Source organism: Thalassophryne amazonica, chromosome 8, assembly GCF_902500255.1.
Source record: "Thalassophryne amazonica chromosome 8, fThaAma1.1, whole genome shotgun sequence".
Taxonomy (NCBI): Eukaryota; Metazoa; Chordata; class Actinopteri; order Batrachoidiformes; family Batrachoididae; genus Thalassophryne; species Thalassophryne amazonica.
In genome coordinates, this window is record NC_047110.1 from 104,596,789 (window position 1) to 104,613,972 (window position 17,184).

Below are 17,184 nucleotides of genomic sequence, written 5' to 3' on the forward strand. Positions count from 1 at the left end.
GGCGACTTGCAGTCTGTTCTTCATTATTATTGATTTATTTCTTGTAGGGGTTGACCAGTTATCAACACAGATAATCAGCCTGGCTGATATTCAGTTAGCCCCTAATATATTTAGATAACCGATGATCGGCTTGGCTGATTAACGCCGCCAATAATTTGTGCCAGTAACCATTAATATATATATTACTGATTATCAGCCTGGCTGGCTATTGCTGTCAATAATTACTGCCGATAACTGGTAATATATATTACCGGTAATATGTATTACCAATTATCGGTCAGTCTACTAGATCCTCAGAAAAGGAGGGGGATCCTGTCCAGAAGACCTTCACGTGGGGTTGTTCTTTTCTTTGCTGTCTTTATCATCTTGCTTTGATCTTTTCCATTGCATGTTTTTTTGATTAAAACATCTCTGCTAACAAACAGGTGTCATGTGGATCATCCCATTGTAAATTTATGACATTATCTTTTGAGACATGTTGCCTTTTTCCTGTAATGCAGGAAGCTTGTGCATGACTTGTAATCAGATGCTCCAGCCATCCCTCATATCGAGGATGAGAAGTCAGGACAACTCTGCTGCCACCATCGCCTCAGTCGACATGCAGGCTGTCATCGATCACACCAATGGCCAGTACAGTAACTCCCACCACATCTGCAGGGTCAGAAAAGGTCAGAAGTTGAGAAACTTGTCAGAGCGTATTTACTTTTGACTGACAGCAAACAGATGTCTTACTGGAAACACATTCAAAGTCTTTGGCAGATGGTCAAAACAAACAAAACTATTTTTGTCAAACTTGAGTGGAAATGTTACTTGGAGAAATATGTAAGAAGTGGCGCCTGGCAGCTCTCTAGTTTGTGGTGTGACTGTCAGAGGACTTCTTACAGGAAGTCAGGTGTGAGTTCTTGTGTGTGGACGCTTCAGGAGATGATCATCTCACGCTTATTTTGTGTATCTCAACAACCAAGAAGCCAATAAGGATGATTGAAAGCATTTACTGATCAGCAAAATATTTGTGATGATCGGCATGAATGACTTCATAATGAAGTCAAAAACACAGTTTCAGACAGATATGTTTACTTGTACAATTATATATGGTATCACGTCTGGTTCCACAGAAAGGCTGGACACAAATGCAGAACTTGACAACAGAGCTCTGTGATTAAAAACAGTTTACTGTTTTGGTGTACAGATAGGGTTCCTACGCAGTATAGAACAATATGGCATTTGATTTTAGTAGCTTCCAGGTTTGGATAAGTATGGAAAAAGGAATTTAGGGTATGGAGAAATATTTGTGTTTCCAGACTTTTGCCAGTATATTGTACATTAAAATGTACCCTAAAATTCAGGTAAAATGTTTGGACAACAGAAATATGTTTGTTTAGCCAAGCGAAGATGTGCAGCAATATGATTTGGTTCTGTGTTGAATCAGTGGAGACTGTAGTGTGTTCGTGTAGGTCCCCAGTAGAGTGTTTTCTGTGACGCCAGTGTTGTGCGTATTACCCAGATGTTTGGTCATCTTGGAGGCACTGGCATGTAAACAAGAGATTGCAGAAGTGCACATTCTACTTTTCCAGATGTAGAAAGTTCACAGAAGCATCACAAAACTTTGTGAGACAGCCATGAGATATAGAGATAGATTAAGCACAGTTGCAATAAGAGATGAAGATGAAAGTAATTGGTGGTGAAGATCCGTAGGAAATGCCATCATTTGTGTGGTCGGTGAGTGAGAGTTCACTGCCTGCTGTTACGTACATGGGCATCGTGAATTAATTATTATTGTCACATAGCCCCTGTACATCAGAGGATTTGAAAAACTGCAACAGTTTGGATGCGTATAACCAGTTTTTGGGTTTGCGCTTACACTGGCATGATGCAAAATCAACAAGGCTGGACTCGAAATATAAAATGCAATGCATCCCTGGGACGCAGAATGCACATTCAGAAACGTTGGTTTTAAAATAACGTTGTCTCTGTTTTGTTTCTTCTCGCTGCTTTCAGCTCCTCTCTCTCTTTGAGCATAGATCTGTAGAGGCCACTAAAGTGGACAATATAGAACAGCAAACCAGCCTGCACCCCTCTATCCAGAAATTTTGGAAGAATAAATGGAATTGGACAGCTTACTTTTGTATTCTATACTAGGGACCTAAAAGCCAAAGCGTACCAAACCACAGTTATGTTTATTCACTGCACGTTTAAGAAGACAATTCCTCTTATTACATTATATCCCATTGCTTATTATTAATTTGGCATTTTATGTGAATCAATACAAGAGTGCACAGATGGGATGTTTACCGAATAGCGATGCTGCCTATGATGATTTTTAATCTGTACAGAGTGATGCTTTATGATATGCTGTAATTTCACCAAAAATCAAACTTAAAATTGAGAAAATATTTAAGGTGGTCTGGAGCAGTGCATCTGTAGAGACAACTAGTCAAAGACTAAATAAATAATAAACATGCGACATCAGTGATAAAAGCTGTAGATACAATTTTGGTATCTACAGTTGCAGAAACTCATTGAGTTTTTTTTCTCTTTCGCAGATTGTTTTTCAAAATTGTAAAATTATTCATGTGCCTTTTGATGCAGCCGATCTGCTCTGTGTCAACCCGATCCCGTCAGATCTCAGAAGCTAAGCAGTGCGGGGCCTGGTTAATACTTGGATGGGAGACTTCTTTGGAACACCAGCGGCTGTGTGTGTTTCTCCAGGTTACACTAGAGTTGTGTCAGGAAGGGCATCCGGTGTAAAACTTGTGCCAAATGCCAATGCAGATCTGGCTGTATCCGCTGTGGTGACCCCGAACAAAAAACAGGAGCAGCTGAATGGACAACAACATTCATGTGCCCTTTTGATATTATAAATATTTGAAACCAAGGAGTGTTTTTTGTGTTTAGCCTGTGAATAAAATTGGCTCAAGCTGTGGCTTTTATAATAGATTTAAAAATACTACAAATATTGATTTTTTTTATGCTATTCTGCTTCATATGAACAAATTTCCAGCCAATTCTGAACGTGCAAAAAAACAAAAAACAAAAAAACACCTAGATCCAACACCCGTTTCATTTCAAAAGCCCTGCTCCTCTGCAGCGTTGTGGATTTACTTATGTTTATGTTGCCTTTTTCAAATATGAAACTACATAATTTTAGACACACTTTGCTTTCCTGGCATCATTTGCCACCTCTCTTAGCTTACTGCAGCACACTTGAGTAGCTCCTGAAGTTAGCAGCAGGAGTCACTGGCCAAAAATTCTAATGCAAACCCTGCAGTTTGTTTGTGGCTGTGTCCGAGGAAAAAATGTCATGGATCATGGGGGGCAAATGCTTGCATGTATGTTTAGTTTATTTAGTTTATTTGAGGGACAGTGTACAACATCGAGTTCAAGACAAAGATGAGTTGTACCAGATTATAGCTATATAGCTAATTTCTATCTGCAGTCCCTGGGTACATCAAATAAATTAACAATAAATAAATAAAAATTTAACAATATAATAGCACAATATTCTAAAATTCTATTCTAAGTTCTAAAATTAGAACAATAAATCCCACAATAAATCACTTTCACAGGCACCATATCACTATATCACCATCATGCCCCGTAGAGACTGTACTATTGCGCATCTAAATCACAAACCCCCCCCCCCCCCCCCAAAAAAAACAATTGGAACATGGAAATGGAAACATGGAAATAACATTAAACAGTTTCTTACACAGGAGAAGGAGAAAAAAAACAGACTCGGAGTCAATGCTGGCAGGTCTGACCATTCAACAGCCACTTTTTTAATTCACTGGTAAAAATAAAATAATGTTTGGCTTTTTAGTCCAGTAGGACGATTGTTTCATTCTTTAATCGCTCTATATGAAAATTCTGTCTGTGCAAAAGTTGTTTTACATTTTGGACATGGAGCTGTACAGCTCCATGGTTTTGGAACAGTACACTGCCCCCTGGTGACGGAGCATGTATTTCTGTTTGTCACTTGAGATGTTAACTGGACAAAGTTCTGAAGAGGAGCAGGTGCAGAGTTATGTATGATTCTATGCACTCATCGGCTACTAGCCATTCTTTGAATAGTTTCAAAATTCAACAATCTGTATTTTTCCAGAACATGGCAGTGATGGTGCTGCCATGTTCTCCGGTCCAAGATTTTTAATGATGCATGTAGTGAGATGGATCTGATCACATGTACCTTTATCTTTTTTCCTTCTTTTACCGCTCATTTTTTATGTTATTTAAAAATCAAATAATATACATGATCATTTTTTTCTATGAAATGGATAAAAAATTACCTCCCTCTCAATCTTCTTTTCTTTTAACTCGGTAATCTTACCTTATACGAAATCTGTAGAGCTTACATGGATGTTGTCCAGGTTTTTCCCATGGAAATTTTGTTGCAGGTGCCCTAGCCATAGATGTCTCCTTTCTTCACTGGGTTTTTTGTACAAGGTGTGCACTGATTCCAAATCTCTTTCAGCAGTGTATAGTAATGCAGGTCCATCTCTCTGTGCTGACAGTAATTTACCGTGGAGTGGGCAATCAATTTCTCTGAGATGGCAGACTTCCGGGATCGCGATTTCACTTGAAAACTTGCTTTAATTGATTTTTAAGTGCCTACTTACCCAGGGCTGCTGATACAAATTTTGGGCTCAACTAAATATTATGATATGTCATAACAATTTTCAATTTATTTTTATTTATATAGCATCAAATCACAACAGAGTTGCCTCAAGGCGCTTCACACAAGTAAGGTCTAACCTTACTAACCCCCAGAGCAGCAGTAGTAAAGAAAAACTCCCTCTGAGGAAGAAACCTCAAGCAGACCCAACTCAAAGGGGTGACCGTCTGCTTGGGCCATGCTACAGACATAAATTACAGAACAATTCACAGAACAAATATACAGGAAATGCTGTTGGTGCACAGGACAGGAGGGTCTCCATAACTTGGCATATTATGTGGTGATATGCCACAATGTGCCATATCGTACATGTTTAACGATGCATTTTTAAACTATTTATTTGAATAAATAAGTAATTATTTGTACAGTGAAATCTATGAAGTTTGTGAATTTAAGTACAGAAAACGTCTAATTTTGAAATGGAAAATGTTGGAAGCCTGTGCAGGGTGGGCAGGGTCTGCGTCAGCCCTCTGATGTCTTTCATTGCTTTTGCAGGTGCCATTATCCAGGGTGGGGCCATCCAGCTGGCCACTAATGCTACAGATGACATGAAAGGCCAGGGGACACTGACAATGTCCAATGCTGCCACCATCCTGCACCATGACCAGACCAGAGACGTACAGCAGACCCTGTTACAGAGCAGTCAAGTGGTTTCACAAGGTCAATAAAAAACAAATCCATGAAAATATGGAAACTGAACTCCCTCCTTCCACCCCCATAATTTCCTTGCTAATGTTTTGTGTGTGTGTGTGTGTGTGTGTTTCGTTTTCACTCCCTCAGCGACTCCTAGAGGCATGCCGGCACAGCACATCCATACGGCCGCCCTCGGTGACATGGCTATTGCGTCATCAGCAGCGTCAGCGGCAGGCACACAGGAAGTGACACAAAAGAAGGAAGTACGGCTCGTGAAAAACAGGTGTGTGTTCTACTTATGTGATTGGTGCATTGTTGCTAGTTTTGAACAAAGATATTTTCACGCTGCGGTGAAGATGTTTGGCTTCGTTTGTTGGGGATGTTAGCGGATGTTGGACAGTTTTTCAGATCTCTCGTTCCTCCATAAGTGAACTTAAACGGCACTCCTTGGAGTTCATGCCTCTGCAGAGGCTCCAGTGTGCATGTGTAAAGTTAAAAACTGAGTCTTAAAACTTTTGACCATTTTAGCACCTCCCGTTGTTGTTGTTGTTCTTAACTGAACCCGGTCTTTAACTCACTGACACACTGTCTGACTGCGGTGCAGGGTGGCAGCCCGCCAGTACCGGAGGAGGAAGGCCGAGTACCTCATATGGCTGGTGAGACGGGTGTCTCACCTGGAGGACCACAACAAAAGGCTCATGGAGGAACTCAGCACCCTGAAAAACCTTAGGGGATTTTAAAAATAAATACATTTGGTTTGTTATTGATTTTTTGATTTTATGTGTTTGTTTACTTGACACAAAAAGCTGACTGTTGGGCTACAAGTTTTATATCAAATACAAGTTTGAAAATGTGCTTGAAAATATGATTTTATCACTGTCGCAAAAACAGTCCTTTGTGTGAACAGGCGCGTTAATTTCAGAAGCACACTGATGCTTCTTTTTTTTTTTACAATCAGGAATATCAGAGGTGTCAAGTGATCGACTGCTTCAGGAAACAGAATTTTAAGTTTTAACAGGTCTCCAAAGCAATGTTCCAAACAACTGAATGATATGAATTGATATGAACTGGTGGTGAAGTGACAAGCGGAAAGAAAATCAAATCAAATCAACTGACACTTTTCAGTGCTGCACCACAAACACTAGATGGCGGTGGATAACCATCCCTGTGCTGCTCGGACACGTTCATGTTTAAAATGTTTTATACATTAATTTTTTTTTTTTTTTTCAAAAAAGCAATTTGTGTTCAATACAAAGATTAAAATTTATATAAAAAAAAAAAAATTGTCTCCAAAAAAAAAAAATTAACATTCTTAAAAGACTGTCACCCTGTGACGTCATGAAAGTGACCTTCAACATTTTTACTTCTGTGAAGTGGACCTCATTTGACCTCAGTATTGTTCTGTTTATCTGATGGCATTCATGTGCTTTTATATTTTATGCTGTCACAGATTCTTTTTTTTTTTTCTTTTTTGCTAAAAGGTTTGTTTCGCCTGTCTAGGTCCTGGAAGTCAACAGAAATTCCTTGTTGTTGGTTATTTATGTATCACTGTCTCAGTCACCTGTTTATTCCAATATGTTGCATTTTATTGGTTTGAGGTCGTGGTCTCACCGGTTTCACAAAGGATGAAGAGTTTCCGGCTTTCTGCGCAAACAGACCACAAGGTCAAAGATCATCAAAGCTGCACTAAAATGCTCTGTACCAGACACATCAACACCGCAGAACGACTTTTCTTATGAAAAAAAAATTGGTGCCAAATCAAATTTTTAATTATAAATAAAATTAAATGTATTTTAAACAATAATGTTTAAAATTGGAATTATGCAATATTTATGGTGTTTCTCCTGACTCCTGTCATGTTAATTTGTTATGGATGTGGTTGTTTTTATCTGTATTGTTTGTTTTCTCTTTTCTTGTAAGGCACCTAGCATGAGTCCAAGACAAATTTCCCTGAGGGGACAATAAAGTGTATCGTATCGTATTTGTAAAAATGTTTTTATCCAACCATAAAAAAAAAAAACAATTTTACATATTTACACTAACTGCTCTTTTGTGGTTCATAACAATAACAATACATTCCATTTATAGGCGCCTTTAAAAAAAACTCAAGGACACCATTAAAATGCGGAAATAAGCAGATATAAAAGCATAACAATAAACAAATTATAATAAAAAACTTACAAGGACATTTACCAGTTAAAATAAATTATAGAACAATTTAAAACAAGACAAAAGTTATGCAGTGAATGAGTGGAGCTCATGGTGAATAAGCTTTTTGAACAAGGTGGGTTTTGAGACATGATTTGAAAATAGCCAGAGAGTCAATGTTACGGATCCAGTTGAACTTTCCTACTCAGCCCCTGGACCGTGGTTCAGGAGCGTAGGGGAAAACATTCGGTTGTCCTCCAGGGCTGAACTACTGTAGCTTCAGGTTCAACAACCCAATCGACTCTGCACGGCAGCCAGTGAACAGATGGACGGACACACTTTACCCTTCTAAGCCTTATTTTTATTACGGCAGTTATTAACCGAACACTTCTTCCGCAAAGTCACACTTTTCTATTTTTTTATATTTTTCTCTCTCTCTGCTAACCTGCTACGTTCCACACTCGTCTCCTCCCGCTCAGCCCGCCACACACACACACTGACGTCATCACAGCATGCAGAGCTCTCTCTCTTAAAGGGGAAGACTCCTCAGTATTAGCTGCTCTCATAACACAGTGGAAGGGAGTTCCAAAGGTGGGAGGCAGAGCGACTGAAAGCTCTAAATCCCATAGTGGTCAAACGAGCAGAAGGAATGGTGAGGCTGACAGAGGATGATGAGCTGAGGGTGTGGCCAGGTGTGTGTGTGTGTGTGTGAAGAAGCTCAATGAGGTACATTGGGGCGAGGTTGTGGGCAGCCTTGAAAGTTAGAAGGATGATTTTATAATCAATGCGGTGAGTAATTGGAAGCCAGTGAAGTTATTGAAGAATGGGGGTGATGTGGTGAATAAATGGTGTTCCTGTGATTATCCGAGCTGCTGCATTCTGAACCAGTTGGAGCTTATGAAGAAGCTTTTGGGGGAGACCAAAGACGAGAGAGTTGCAATAGTCCAGGCGGGAGGTGACCAAAAAGTGAAGCAGGATGGCAGTGCTATCAGAAGTGAGTGACAGGCAAAGATGATTAATGTTTCGGAGATGGAAATATGCAGAACGGGTGATGTTATTGATGTGGGTTTGAAATGACAAAGTACCATCGAGGACGACACCCAGACTCTTAATGTGAGGGGATGGGGAGATGGAGGAGTTGTCAATAGTTATAGTGAAGTTGCTAGCTTTTGTGAGAGTGGATTTGGAACCAACGAGGAGAACCTCAGTTTTGTCACTATTGAGTTTGAGAGAGTTAGAGGAAAACCAGGATTTGATTTCCTGCAAGCAATCACAGAGGGAGCTGGGTTTGGTGGAAAGGTAGAGCTGGGTGTCGTCCGCGTAGCAATGAAATTGAATATTATGTTTCTGAAATATACTGTATTATCGAGAGGGAGAAGATAGATAATGAAAAGGATAGGACCAAGGACAGAGCCTTGGGGAACACCAGAGATGAGGGGAGATGGCTGTGATGTGAATGTTTTTAACTGAATATACTGAGTGTGGCCAGAGACATAAGATGAAAACCAATCTAAAGGTGTGCATGATAAACCAATAGCTGGCAGTCTATGAAGGAGGATGGAATGAAAAATGGTGTCAGAAGCTGCACTCAGGTTGAGGAGGATGAGGATGGATAGGAGTCCGGAGTCTGCTACAATCTCCACATTTAGAATTGTGAATTTGTTAATTATTTTGTGGTTTGGTTTGTGTAAGTTTATAGATGATCATATGAATGTAAACTTGAATTTATTTTTTTAAATGTTACATTTGGATTTAAGTTCTTAGAGACCATTTCTTTATTTTAAATCTTGTGTTAAATTGTAGTAAAGCTGATGTTCACAAATGTAAATATAACAATAAGCAACCACTTGCAAAATTCTTTATACCAGATTTTAATTTATGCCTAAATACTCTGAAAAGCGTTTGTGTCAGTGTCTTTTACAGTTTGACATATTGTGTTGAAACAGATGAAAATCAAATAAATCAAATGATTAATACCTTACAGCAAAGATATATGTTTACATTTCATACTACAACAAGACTCTGAATTTTGATGCTCTTTAGTGCTTGGAAGGAAATAAAATTCAAAGGGACAGAAAAGTTCAAAAGAACCTGAAGAACCCAGCAGAGCCAAAATTGCAAGTTTTGTTGCTTTATTTCAAATGAATATGATCCAGATTTTTAGCAAAAGCACTCAGAAATATAAATTGTTAAATTAGGTCACTGAATTCAAAACATCCTTGGAAAAAAATAATATTCCTTCATATAAATGTCACAGTGTTTTGGTCGAGAAATAGTAGTTAAGCTTATAGTCTACTGTGTTGAGGAGGAACTGTTTTTTCAACAATAAATCTTCTCTGTGTTAAAAACAAAAATCTTCCATACAATAACACAAAAACATTTAACTAGAAATGCAAATAATCAATATAAATCTAAGTACTGGGACATTTGTACTTGCAGCTTTCATGACAATGATATTAAACCATGTTTAAACACGTTGAAAAATATGTGAAGGTTAAAAAACAACAACAAAAAAACCCAACTTTGAATAATACTTAGTACTTACATTCATGGCTAACCTGTGATACATTTACTGTATATATATTTTGCGTGAATATTGCAGCATCACATTGCATTAGTTGTACACATTCTGTTCATGGAAGCACATGGACTGTAGTATTAGTAGTAGCAGTAGTAATAGACGTGCTGCCACCATGGTTACAGGTTCGATGCCTGTCCTGCGACGAATTTAGCATCCAGGTAGCTGATGATCTTCTGCACCCATGCGGCTGAAGGCCTCACGCACAGCTGGCGACCGGCCACCGTTTCCAACCTGTAGTCAACATGAAGACACTTTAGTTCAGTTGTACATCTGATACACACGTACACAACATATACAAGGAAATGTCAGCTTTGGAAATGAAAGAAAGTGGTGAATTCATTTCAAAATACATCTAACGTTAACCACACCTGCTCCTACTTTCCAATAATGCATGTGAAGATAAGGTTATTCCCTGCAACAATCCCAGACATGCCCAGCAGGTGGCAGACTAGTGTTTGGTGTGTTACATAAACAATATAAAGTTGCTTTTTGTGTTGATCTGGTGCATCAACCTTAACCAACATTTAACCAGTTTGTCATCATTATATCCCCTTTTGATTTGATATATAAGAATATAACATTTATTGTTTTTGAGCTCTTGTTTACACAAACTGTGATGGATTCAGTCATCTACTCATCTACCAGATATCACCCACTTCTGTTGTAAAAATTCAATGCTGTTACCAGTGTGGTAAATTTAAAATGGTTAATTTTGTCTTCTGTGAAATATTTTTATAAAATAAAATGGCATAAAATAAACTTCAGCTATGAGGTTGATGGATGGAGGACTTACACCACGGCCGGGTTGGAGCAGCTCTGGCTTGTCTTCATGTAACTGGACACTCTGTTTTTCGGCAGAGGATTCTCTCTGAACTGAAAGCAGCATTTCTTCGGCCCGACACTTCGCATACCTACAAAGTACAGACATATTTAGAATTGTGCACTGTTCTTTCTATCTATCTATACAGTATTTACCCAATATAATAAAAATGTTTAAAATATCATGTCAGGCTTGGCATATATATATATATATATATATATATATATATATATATATATATATATATATATATATATATATATATATATATATATATATATATATATGAAACAATGTCTGTGAAGTGTAGTTTTACCATAAAATGCATAATTTCATGTACTATACACCCAAAATGTTTTCTTCTTATTCTTGTCAGAACTTTAAGTTTTAAAAGGTTTTTTTGAGACGAGTCACAGTCTGAGTTCTTACCTTGGGTCACGTTGATGGCAGCAGCCAGCATCAGCACCACAAACACAGACAGGGTGAGTCGAGCGGCGGCCATCCTGACGTCTGACTGTTCCCTCGGCGTGGAGCAGTTATGTGTGCAAGCTTCGGTCCTGCTGTGGAAGTGGATTGCTCTGCTGAGTGGACCCGTGATACCACATTTATAGCTCCAGGCAGGGCAGCGGGGAAGGCCCCAGAATGCAGGCCTGGACTTGGTTATGACGTGTTGGTTTCTCTCACCTTTTGGTGACAGCGGGGGTTTGCCAGCAGTGGGAGTTTTGTGTGTGTGTGTGTGTGTGTGTGTGTGTGTGTTTGCCCTGAATCCGAATCCTTTTCACTTCCCTAAACAATATGACAATGAGTGCTGAACTTTAAGAACGGCCCAAATAATGAGGAAGTATGTTTTATATGGGCTTTCCCTGTGGACTACACCACCTGCCTGTTTATTAGGTGTGATTACAGCGAATGCTTTTGTACTTTCTGGTTATTTTAATCACTCTGTACATGTCACAGCCACATTAATAGAAACACATGCTGTCTGACATTATTTGCCCTTTCGTATTTGTGCATGTGTCTTCTTTTACCATTTGTAAAGCACTAATATGTTGCATTAACTCTGAGTACATCATAGCATGAGTTGAGTCTTTACAAGCAGCCGTAGCCTGGGTGGCCACCAGACCTCGGCTTTTGGAAAGGAAAGAAACGGACATATAAGCTCATTTCAAAACTCACGCACATGTTGAGAACTGAGGTGCTCATTGTCTTTGCTTTGAAGGGACAGAAGTGTTTGCTGATGACTACATTTTTGCCGGAAAAAGAAGGTCTAAGTCTTTAGGGTCCTGGTGCTACTGTATGGATGCCTAAGGCAAGTAGAATTTTTTGGTACTAGGTCACTTGGGAGGTTTCTTGGCTACCACTGGAATGACTGTGTCCAACGAGCAGTTGAGAAAGGGGCATCACCTACAACACTGTTTGATCCAGCACATACAGTTGTATGCAAAAGTTTGGGCACCCCTGATAATTTTCATGATTTCCTTTAGAAATCATTTTGGTTATCTGGATCAGAAATTTCAGTTAAATATATCAAATAGCAGGCGAATACACTGATATTTGAGAAGTGAAATGAAGTTTCTAGTATTTACAGAAAGTGTGCAATAATTATTTAAACAAAATTAGGCAGGTGCATAAATTTGGGCACCCTTGTCATATTATTGATTTGAATACATTTAGCACTAATGATTGGAACACAAAATTGGTTTGGTAAGGTCATTGACCCTTGACCTCCTTACACAGGTGAATCCAATCATGAGAAAGGGTATTTAAGGTGGCCATTTGCAAATGTTTCTCCTCTTTGCATCTCTTCTAATGAGTCAACATGGGAGCCTCAAAACAACTCTCAAATGACCTGAAAACAAAGACTGTTTAACATCATGGCTTAGGGGAAGGATACAAAAAGCTATCTCAGAGATTTCAGCTGTCAGTTTCCACTGTGAGGAACATAGTGAGGAAATGGAAGACCACAGGCACAGTACTAGTTAAGGCCCGAAGTGGCAGGCCAAGAAAAATCTGATAAGCTGAAGAGAATGACGGTGAGAACATAGTCAACCCACAGACCTGCTCCAAAGATCTACAACATGATCTTGCTGCAGATAATGTGCATAATATATATATATATATATATATATATATATATATATATATATATATATATATATATATATATATTAGCTTCTTGAAAGCCTGGATGTAGCTGGGAGGAGAGAGTTCAATAATCTCACAGCCTGGTGGATGAAGCTCTTTGTGAGTCTGGTGGTGCGGGACCGGAGGCTCCTGTACCTCTTCCCAGAAAGCACAGTGCTAAACGGGTTGTGTGCGGGATGACTTGCATCGCCCACAATTGTGGTTGCTTGCACAGTTTAATGTGCTTAACAGTAATTTATTAATTCACAGAGAATTGGTTGAATTGCCACTGCGGGCTAAAACAAAGGGGGTGCGGACCAAATGTGGCTCACAAACCAAGCATTGGGCAGCCCTGGTTGGGAGAGAGAGAGAAAGAAAGAGAAAAAGAGGAAGTCTGCTTTGGCTAAAAATCATCCTTCCGGAGGTGTTATGTATATTGGTGGCCCTAAGTTTTGGATGCTGTTAAACAATTGTGATAAAAAAAAAAACACTGTATATTATATACGTTGTGTAAAATGTAAATAAAAACAGAATACAATGATTTGCAAATCCTCTTCAACCTATATTCAACTGAATACACCACAAAGACAAGATATTTAATGTTCAAACTGATAAACTTTGTTTTTGTGCAAATATTTGCTCATTTTGAAATGGATGTCTGCAACACATTTCAAAAAAGTTGGGATGTGGCAACAAAAGACTGGGAAAGTTGATGAATGCTCAAAGAACACTGACTTGGAAACAGGTGAGTGTCGTGATTGGGTATAAAAGGAGCATCCCCAAAAGGCTCAGCTGTTCACAAGCAAAGATGGGGTGAGGATCACCACTTTGTGAACAACTGCGTGAAAAAAATAGTCCAGCAGTTTAAGAACAATGTTTCTCAAACGTTCAACTGCACGGAATTTAGGGATTCCATCATCTACAGTCCATAATATAATCAGAAGATTCAGAGAATCTGAAGAACTTTCTCCACATAAGCGGCAAGGGCAAAAACCAACATTGAATGCCCATGACCTTCGATCCCTCAGGCGGCACTGCATTAAAAACCAACATCAAATAATCTTACCCCGTGGGCTCAGGAACACTTCAGAAAACCATTGTCATTGTCATTGTCACTACATCTACAAGCGCAAGTTAAAACTCTACCATGCAAAGCGAAAGCCATACATCAACAACATCCAGAAACACCACCGCCTTCTCTGGGCCCGAGCTCATTTGAAATGATCAGACGCAAAGTGGAAAAGTGTGCTGTGTCTGATGAGTCCACATTTCAAATTGTTTTTGGAAATCATGGACGTCATGTCCTCCAGACAAAAGAGGAAAAAGACCATTCAGATTGTTACCAGTGCAAAGTTCAAAAGCCAGCATCTGTGATGGTATGGGGTGTATTAGTGCCCATGGCATGGGTAACTTACACATCTGTGATGGCACCATCAATGTTGAAAGGTACATCCGGGTTTTGGAGCAACACATGCTGCCATCTAAGCAACGTCTTTTTCAGGGACGTCCCTGCTTATTTCAGCATGACAATGCCAAGCTACATTCTGCACGTGTTACAACCGCTGTGACACAATCAGAAAACAACCCTACGGCCTCATTTACTACAAGTGACAGAGGCAGAGTGTTGTGTGGGCCGCTGAAGAGGAGGTACTGCTGGCCCACCACCACCAGAGGGCGCCCTGCCTGGAGTGCGGGCTCCAGGCACCAGAGGGCGCTGCCGCCTCACGAGAGCAGCCAGGGTGACAGCTGTCACCCATCACTGGACACAGCTGTTCCACTCAGCACGGAGGTATATCAGCAGGACGGCGTCTCCACCTCAGTGCCAAGATATCGCCTTGAGATAGAGGTAACCTTCTCTGCAGCATATTCTGTGTTATCTGATAATACTTGTTAAACCTTTCAGGACAGCTGACTACCGAAAGCCAATTGCTTGGATAAGTACTCACCTTCCTGCTTTATTGTGACGAGAGGTGGAGGCGGCTTCTCCCCTCTCCGTGTTACTGGGTGCAGCCGCATCCACACCTGTGTGTTTGTTGCTCTCTCTTGCCAGCAGTACCGGATCCGACGAGCGGAGGCAGTGGCCACCTGGGAATTCAGGACTTGGCGGTTCCAGTACTTCCAGGGTTCGGTGGCAGAGGAGATCTGGGTGGTTCCGGTTCGACTTGGACGGACGTCTCCTACCTTTGAGCCTGCCCACACGACACCAGCAGAATTCGGCTTAACCCCAAATTGTTGATTGTTGTATTGGTTGTGCTCGTTTCACAACAGTAAAACTTGTTATTTACCTTCTCCATTGTCCGTTCATTTGCGCCCCCTGTTGTGGGTCCGTGTTCCTACACTTTCACAACAGGATATCTCGGCCAGCGTCATGGATCCCGAGGGGCATCAACCGGCTGTTGAACGGCCAATGGAAGAACAGGGCGCGTCGGCGTCTTCGGGAGGGGTAATCGGTGAGTTGCGGCGGATCCTCACCGCTTTCACCACTCGGATGGATTTAATGACCGAGCAGAACGTTCTCCTAAACCGCAGGGTGGAGGCTCTCGCCGCACAAGTGGAAGCGCGCCCTCCGGGCGCCGCTGCGGCTCTCCCTCCCGAGGACCCTGCGCGTAATAGTGACGTTCCACTGGTCGTTCAACGGCCCCTCCCTCCGTCCCCAGAAGCATACATAAGCCCTCCAGAACCGTACGGAGGCTGTGTGGAGACGTGCGCGGATTTCCTTATGCAGTGTTCGCTCGTCTTCGCACAGCGTCCCGTGATGTACGCGACTGACGCTAGCAAAGTAGCTTATGTAATCAACCTGCTTCGCGGGGAGGCACGCGCTTGGGCTACAGCGCTCTGGGAGCAGAACTCACGGCTCCTTCATACATACGATGGGTTTGTGCGGGAGCTCAGAACGGTGTTCGATCACCCCAATAGAGGAGAGACCGCTTCAACCGTGCTACTGTCAATGAGACAGGGGCGTCGGAGCGCAGCTGCCTATGCAGTCGCCTTCCGCATCGCGGCTGCGAGGTCCGGCTGGAATAGCACTGCCCTCCGCGCCGCCTTTGTAAACGGACTGTCACTGGTCCTAAAAGAGCAACTGGTGGCGAAGGACGAACCGCGGGATTTAGATGGGCTCATCGATCTAGTCATAGGACTCGACAACCGGTTAGAAGAACGCCGTCGGGAACGAGGCGAAGGGTGTGGCCAGGCATGCGTCGTCCCTCTCCCTTCCGGTTCCGACCAAGCTCCGCCCTCCCCACGCTCCCCTGTTCCTGTGCTCCGTGTGGCTACGGCTCCCCCTGCTGACGAAGCTATGGACATGAGCAGGGCAACATTTAGGGCACCTGGAGCACAAAGGAGGCGGGCCAACGGAGCTTGTTTTGTTTGTGGCTCGATTGAGCATCTTGCAAACGACTGCCCCGAGCGGTTAAACTCCAACGCCCGCCCCTAGAGACTGGGCCTGGGGTGGGCCGAAACATTCACGTGGGACACACCCACATTGCCACACGACTCCCAGTCACGATCCTGTATGAGGATTCAACCCTGAAGGCCCCAGCACTGGTGGACACGGGCTCTGAGGGGAATCAGCTAGACAGTAGATGGGCCAGGGAGATAGGGCTCCCTCTGGTGGCTCTTACCTCGTCTGTACAGGTTTGGGCACTAGATGGCTCCCTACTCCCGCCGATCACACATAAGACACCACCAGTAACTCTGGTGGTGTCAGGTAACCACCGGGAGGTGATCGAGTTCTTTGTGACTCAGGCCACCTCCCGTGTGGTTCTGGGTTTTCCCTGGATGTTGAAGCACAATCCCCGGATCGATTGGCCGTCCGGGGTAGTGGTGCAGTGGAGCGAGACCTGCCATCGGGAGTGTCTAGGTTCCTCGGTTCCTCCCGGCTCCCAAGCTAAGGAGGAGGTCAGAGTCCCGCCCAATCTGAGGACGGTGCCGGCGGAGTACCACGGTCTTGCGGACGTGTTCAGCAAGGATCTGGCTCTCACGCTTCCTCCTCACCGCCCGTATGATTGTGCCATTGATTTGGTGCCAGGCAGTGAGTTCCCGTCCAGTAGGCTGTACAACCTCTCACGGCCGGAGCGCGAATCAATGGAGACCTACATCCGGGACTCATTAGCTGCCGGGTTGATCCGGAATTCCACCTCTCCGATGGGTGCTGGTTTCTTTTTTGTGGGTAAAAAAGATGGCGGGCTTCGTCCATGCATTGATTAC

General features: G+C 42.0%; 2 protein-coding genes and 1 long non-coding RNA gene across 4 annotated transcripts; 2 read left to right on the forward strand and 1 right to left on the reverse strand.

Annotated features, from left to right (window-relative positions):
• Positions 1 to 173: 173 nt before the first annotated feature.
• Positions 174 to 15,006, reverse strand: LOC117516234 (monocyte chemotactic protein 1B-like). 2 transcript variants are annotated; one of them, XR_004562336.1, is made up of 5 exons: positions 15,001 to 15,006; positions 11,284 to 11,432; positions 10,828 to 10,945; positions 10,027 to 10,265; positions 174 to 185 (listed from the first exon to the last, which is right to left on the reverse strand). XR_004562336.1 is itself a non-coding variant. In XM_034177161.1 (4 exons), the coding sequence occupies exons 2-4, from the start codon at positions 11,354 to 11,356 to the stop codon at positions 10,151 to 10,153; spliced, it is 306 nt and encodes a 101-aa protein (XP_034033052.1). In that variant the 5' UTR covers positions 11,357 to 11,432; positions 15,001 to 15,006; the 3' UTR covers positions 9,592 to 10,150. The 2 variants fall into 2 exon arrangements, 1 of the variants encoding a protein (XP_034033052.1); XM_034177161.1 differs by lacking the exon at positions 174 to 185 and having other exon boundaries at positions 9,592 to 10,265.
• Positions 545 to 5,340, forward strand: LOC117514971 (cyclic AMP-responsive element-binding protein 1-like). Its single transcript, XM_034175535.1, has 2 exons — positions 545 to 635; positions 5,168 to 5,340. Exons 1-2 carry the CDS (start codon positions 554 to 556, stop codon positions 5,338 to 5,340), a joined length of 255 nt encoding a protein of 84 aa, XP_034031426.1. The 5' UTR covers positions 545 to 553.
• On the forward strand, positions 5,471 to 6,574 carry LOC117516235. Its single transcript, XR_004562337.1, has 2 exons — positions 5,471 to 5,588; positions 5,910 to 6,574. It is a non-coding gene; the product is annotated as an uncharacterized LOC117516235 (long non-coding RNA).
• Positions 15,007 to 17,184: the final 2,178 nt, after the last annotated feature.

Bases quoted from the DNA above. Each gene is read 5' to 3' on its own strand.
- LOC117516234 (XM_034177161.1), bottom strand. From the start codon at position 11,356: ATGGCCGCCGCTCGACTCACCCTGTCTGTGTTTGTGGTGCTGATGCTG. The intron at 10,946-11,283 runs GTAAGAACTCAG...TGTACTTTGTAG, and splicing joins TGCCATCAACGTGACCCAAG to GTATGCGAAGTGTCGGGCCG. The intron at 10,266-10,827 runs GTAAGTCCTCCA...TGTTGACTACAG, and splicing joins TGCTCCAACCCGGCCGTGGT to GTTGGAAACGGTGGCCGGTC.
- LOC117514971 (XM_034175535.1), top strand. From the start codon at position 554: ATGAGAAGTCAGGACAACTCTGCTGCCACCATCGCCTCAGTCGACATG. The intron at 636-5,167 runs GTAACTCCCACC...TTGCTTTTGCAG, and splicing joins TCACACCAATGGCCAGTACA to GTGCCATTATCCAGGGTGGG.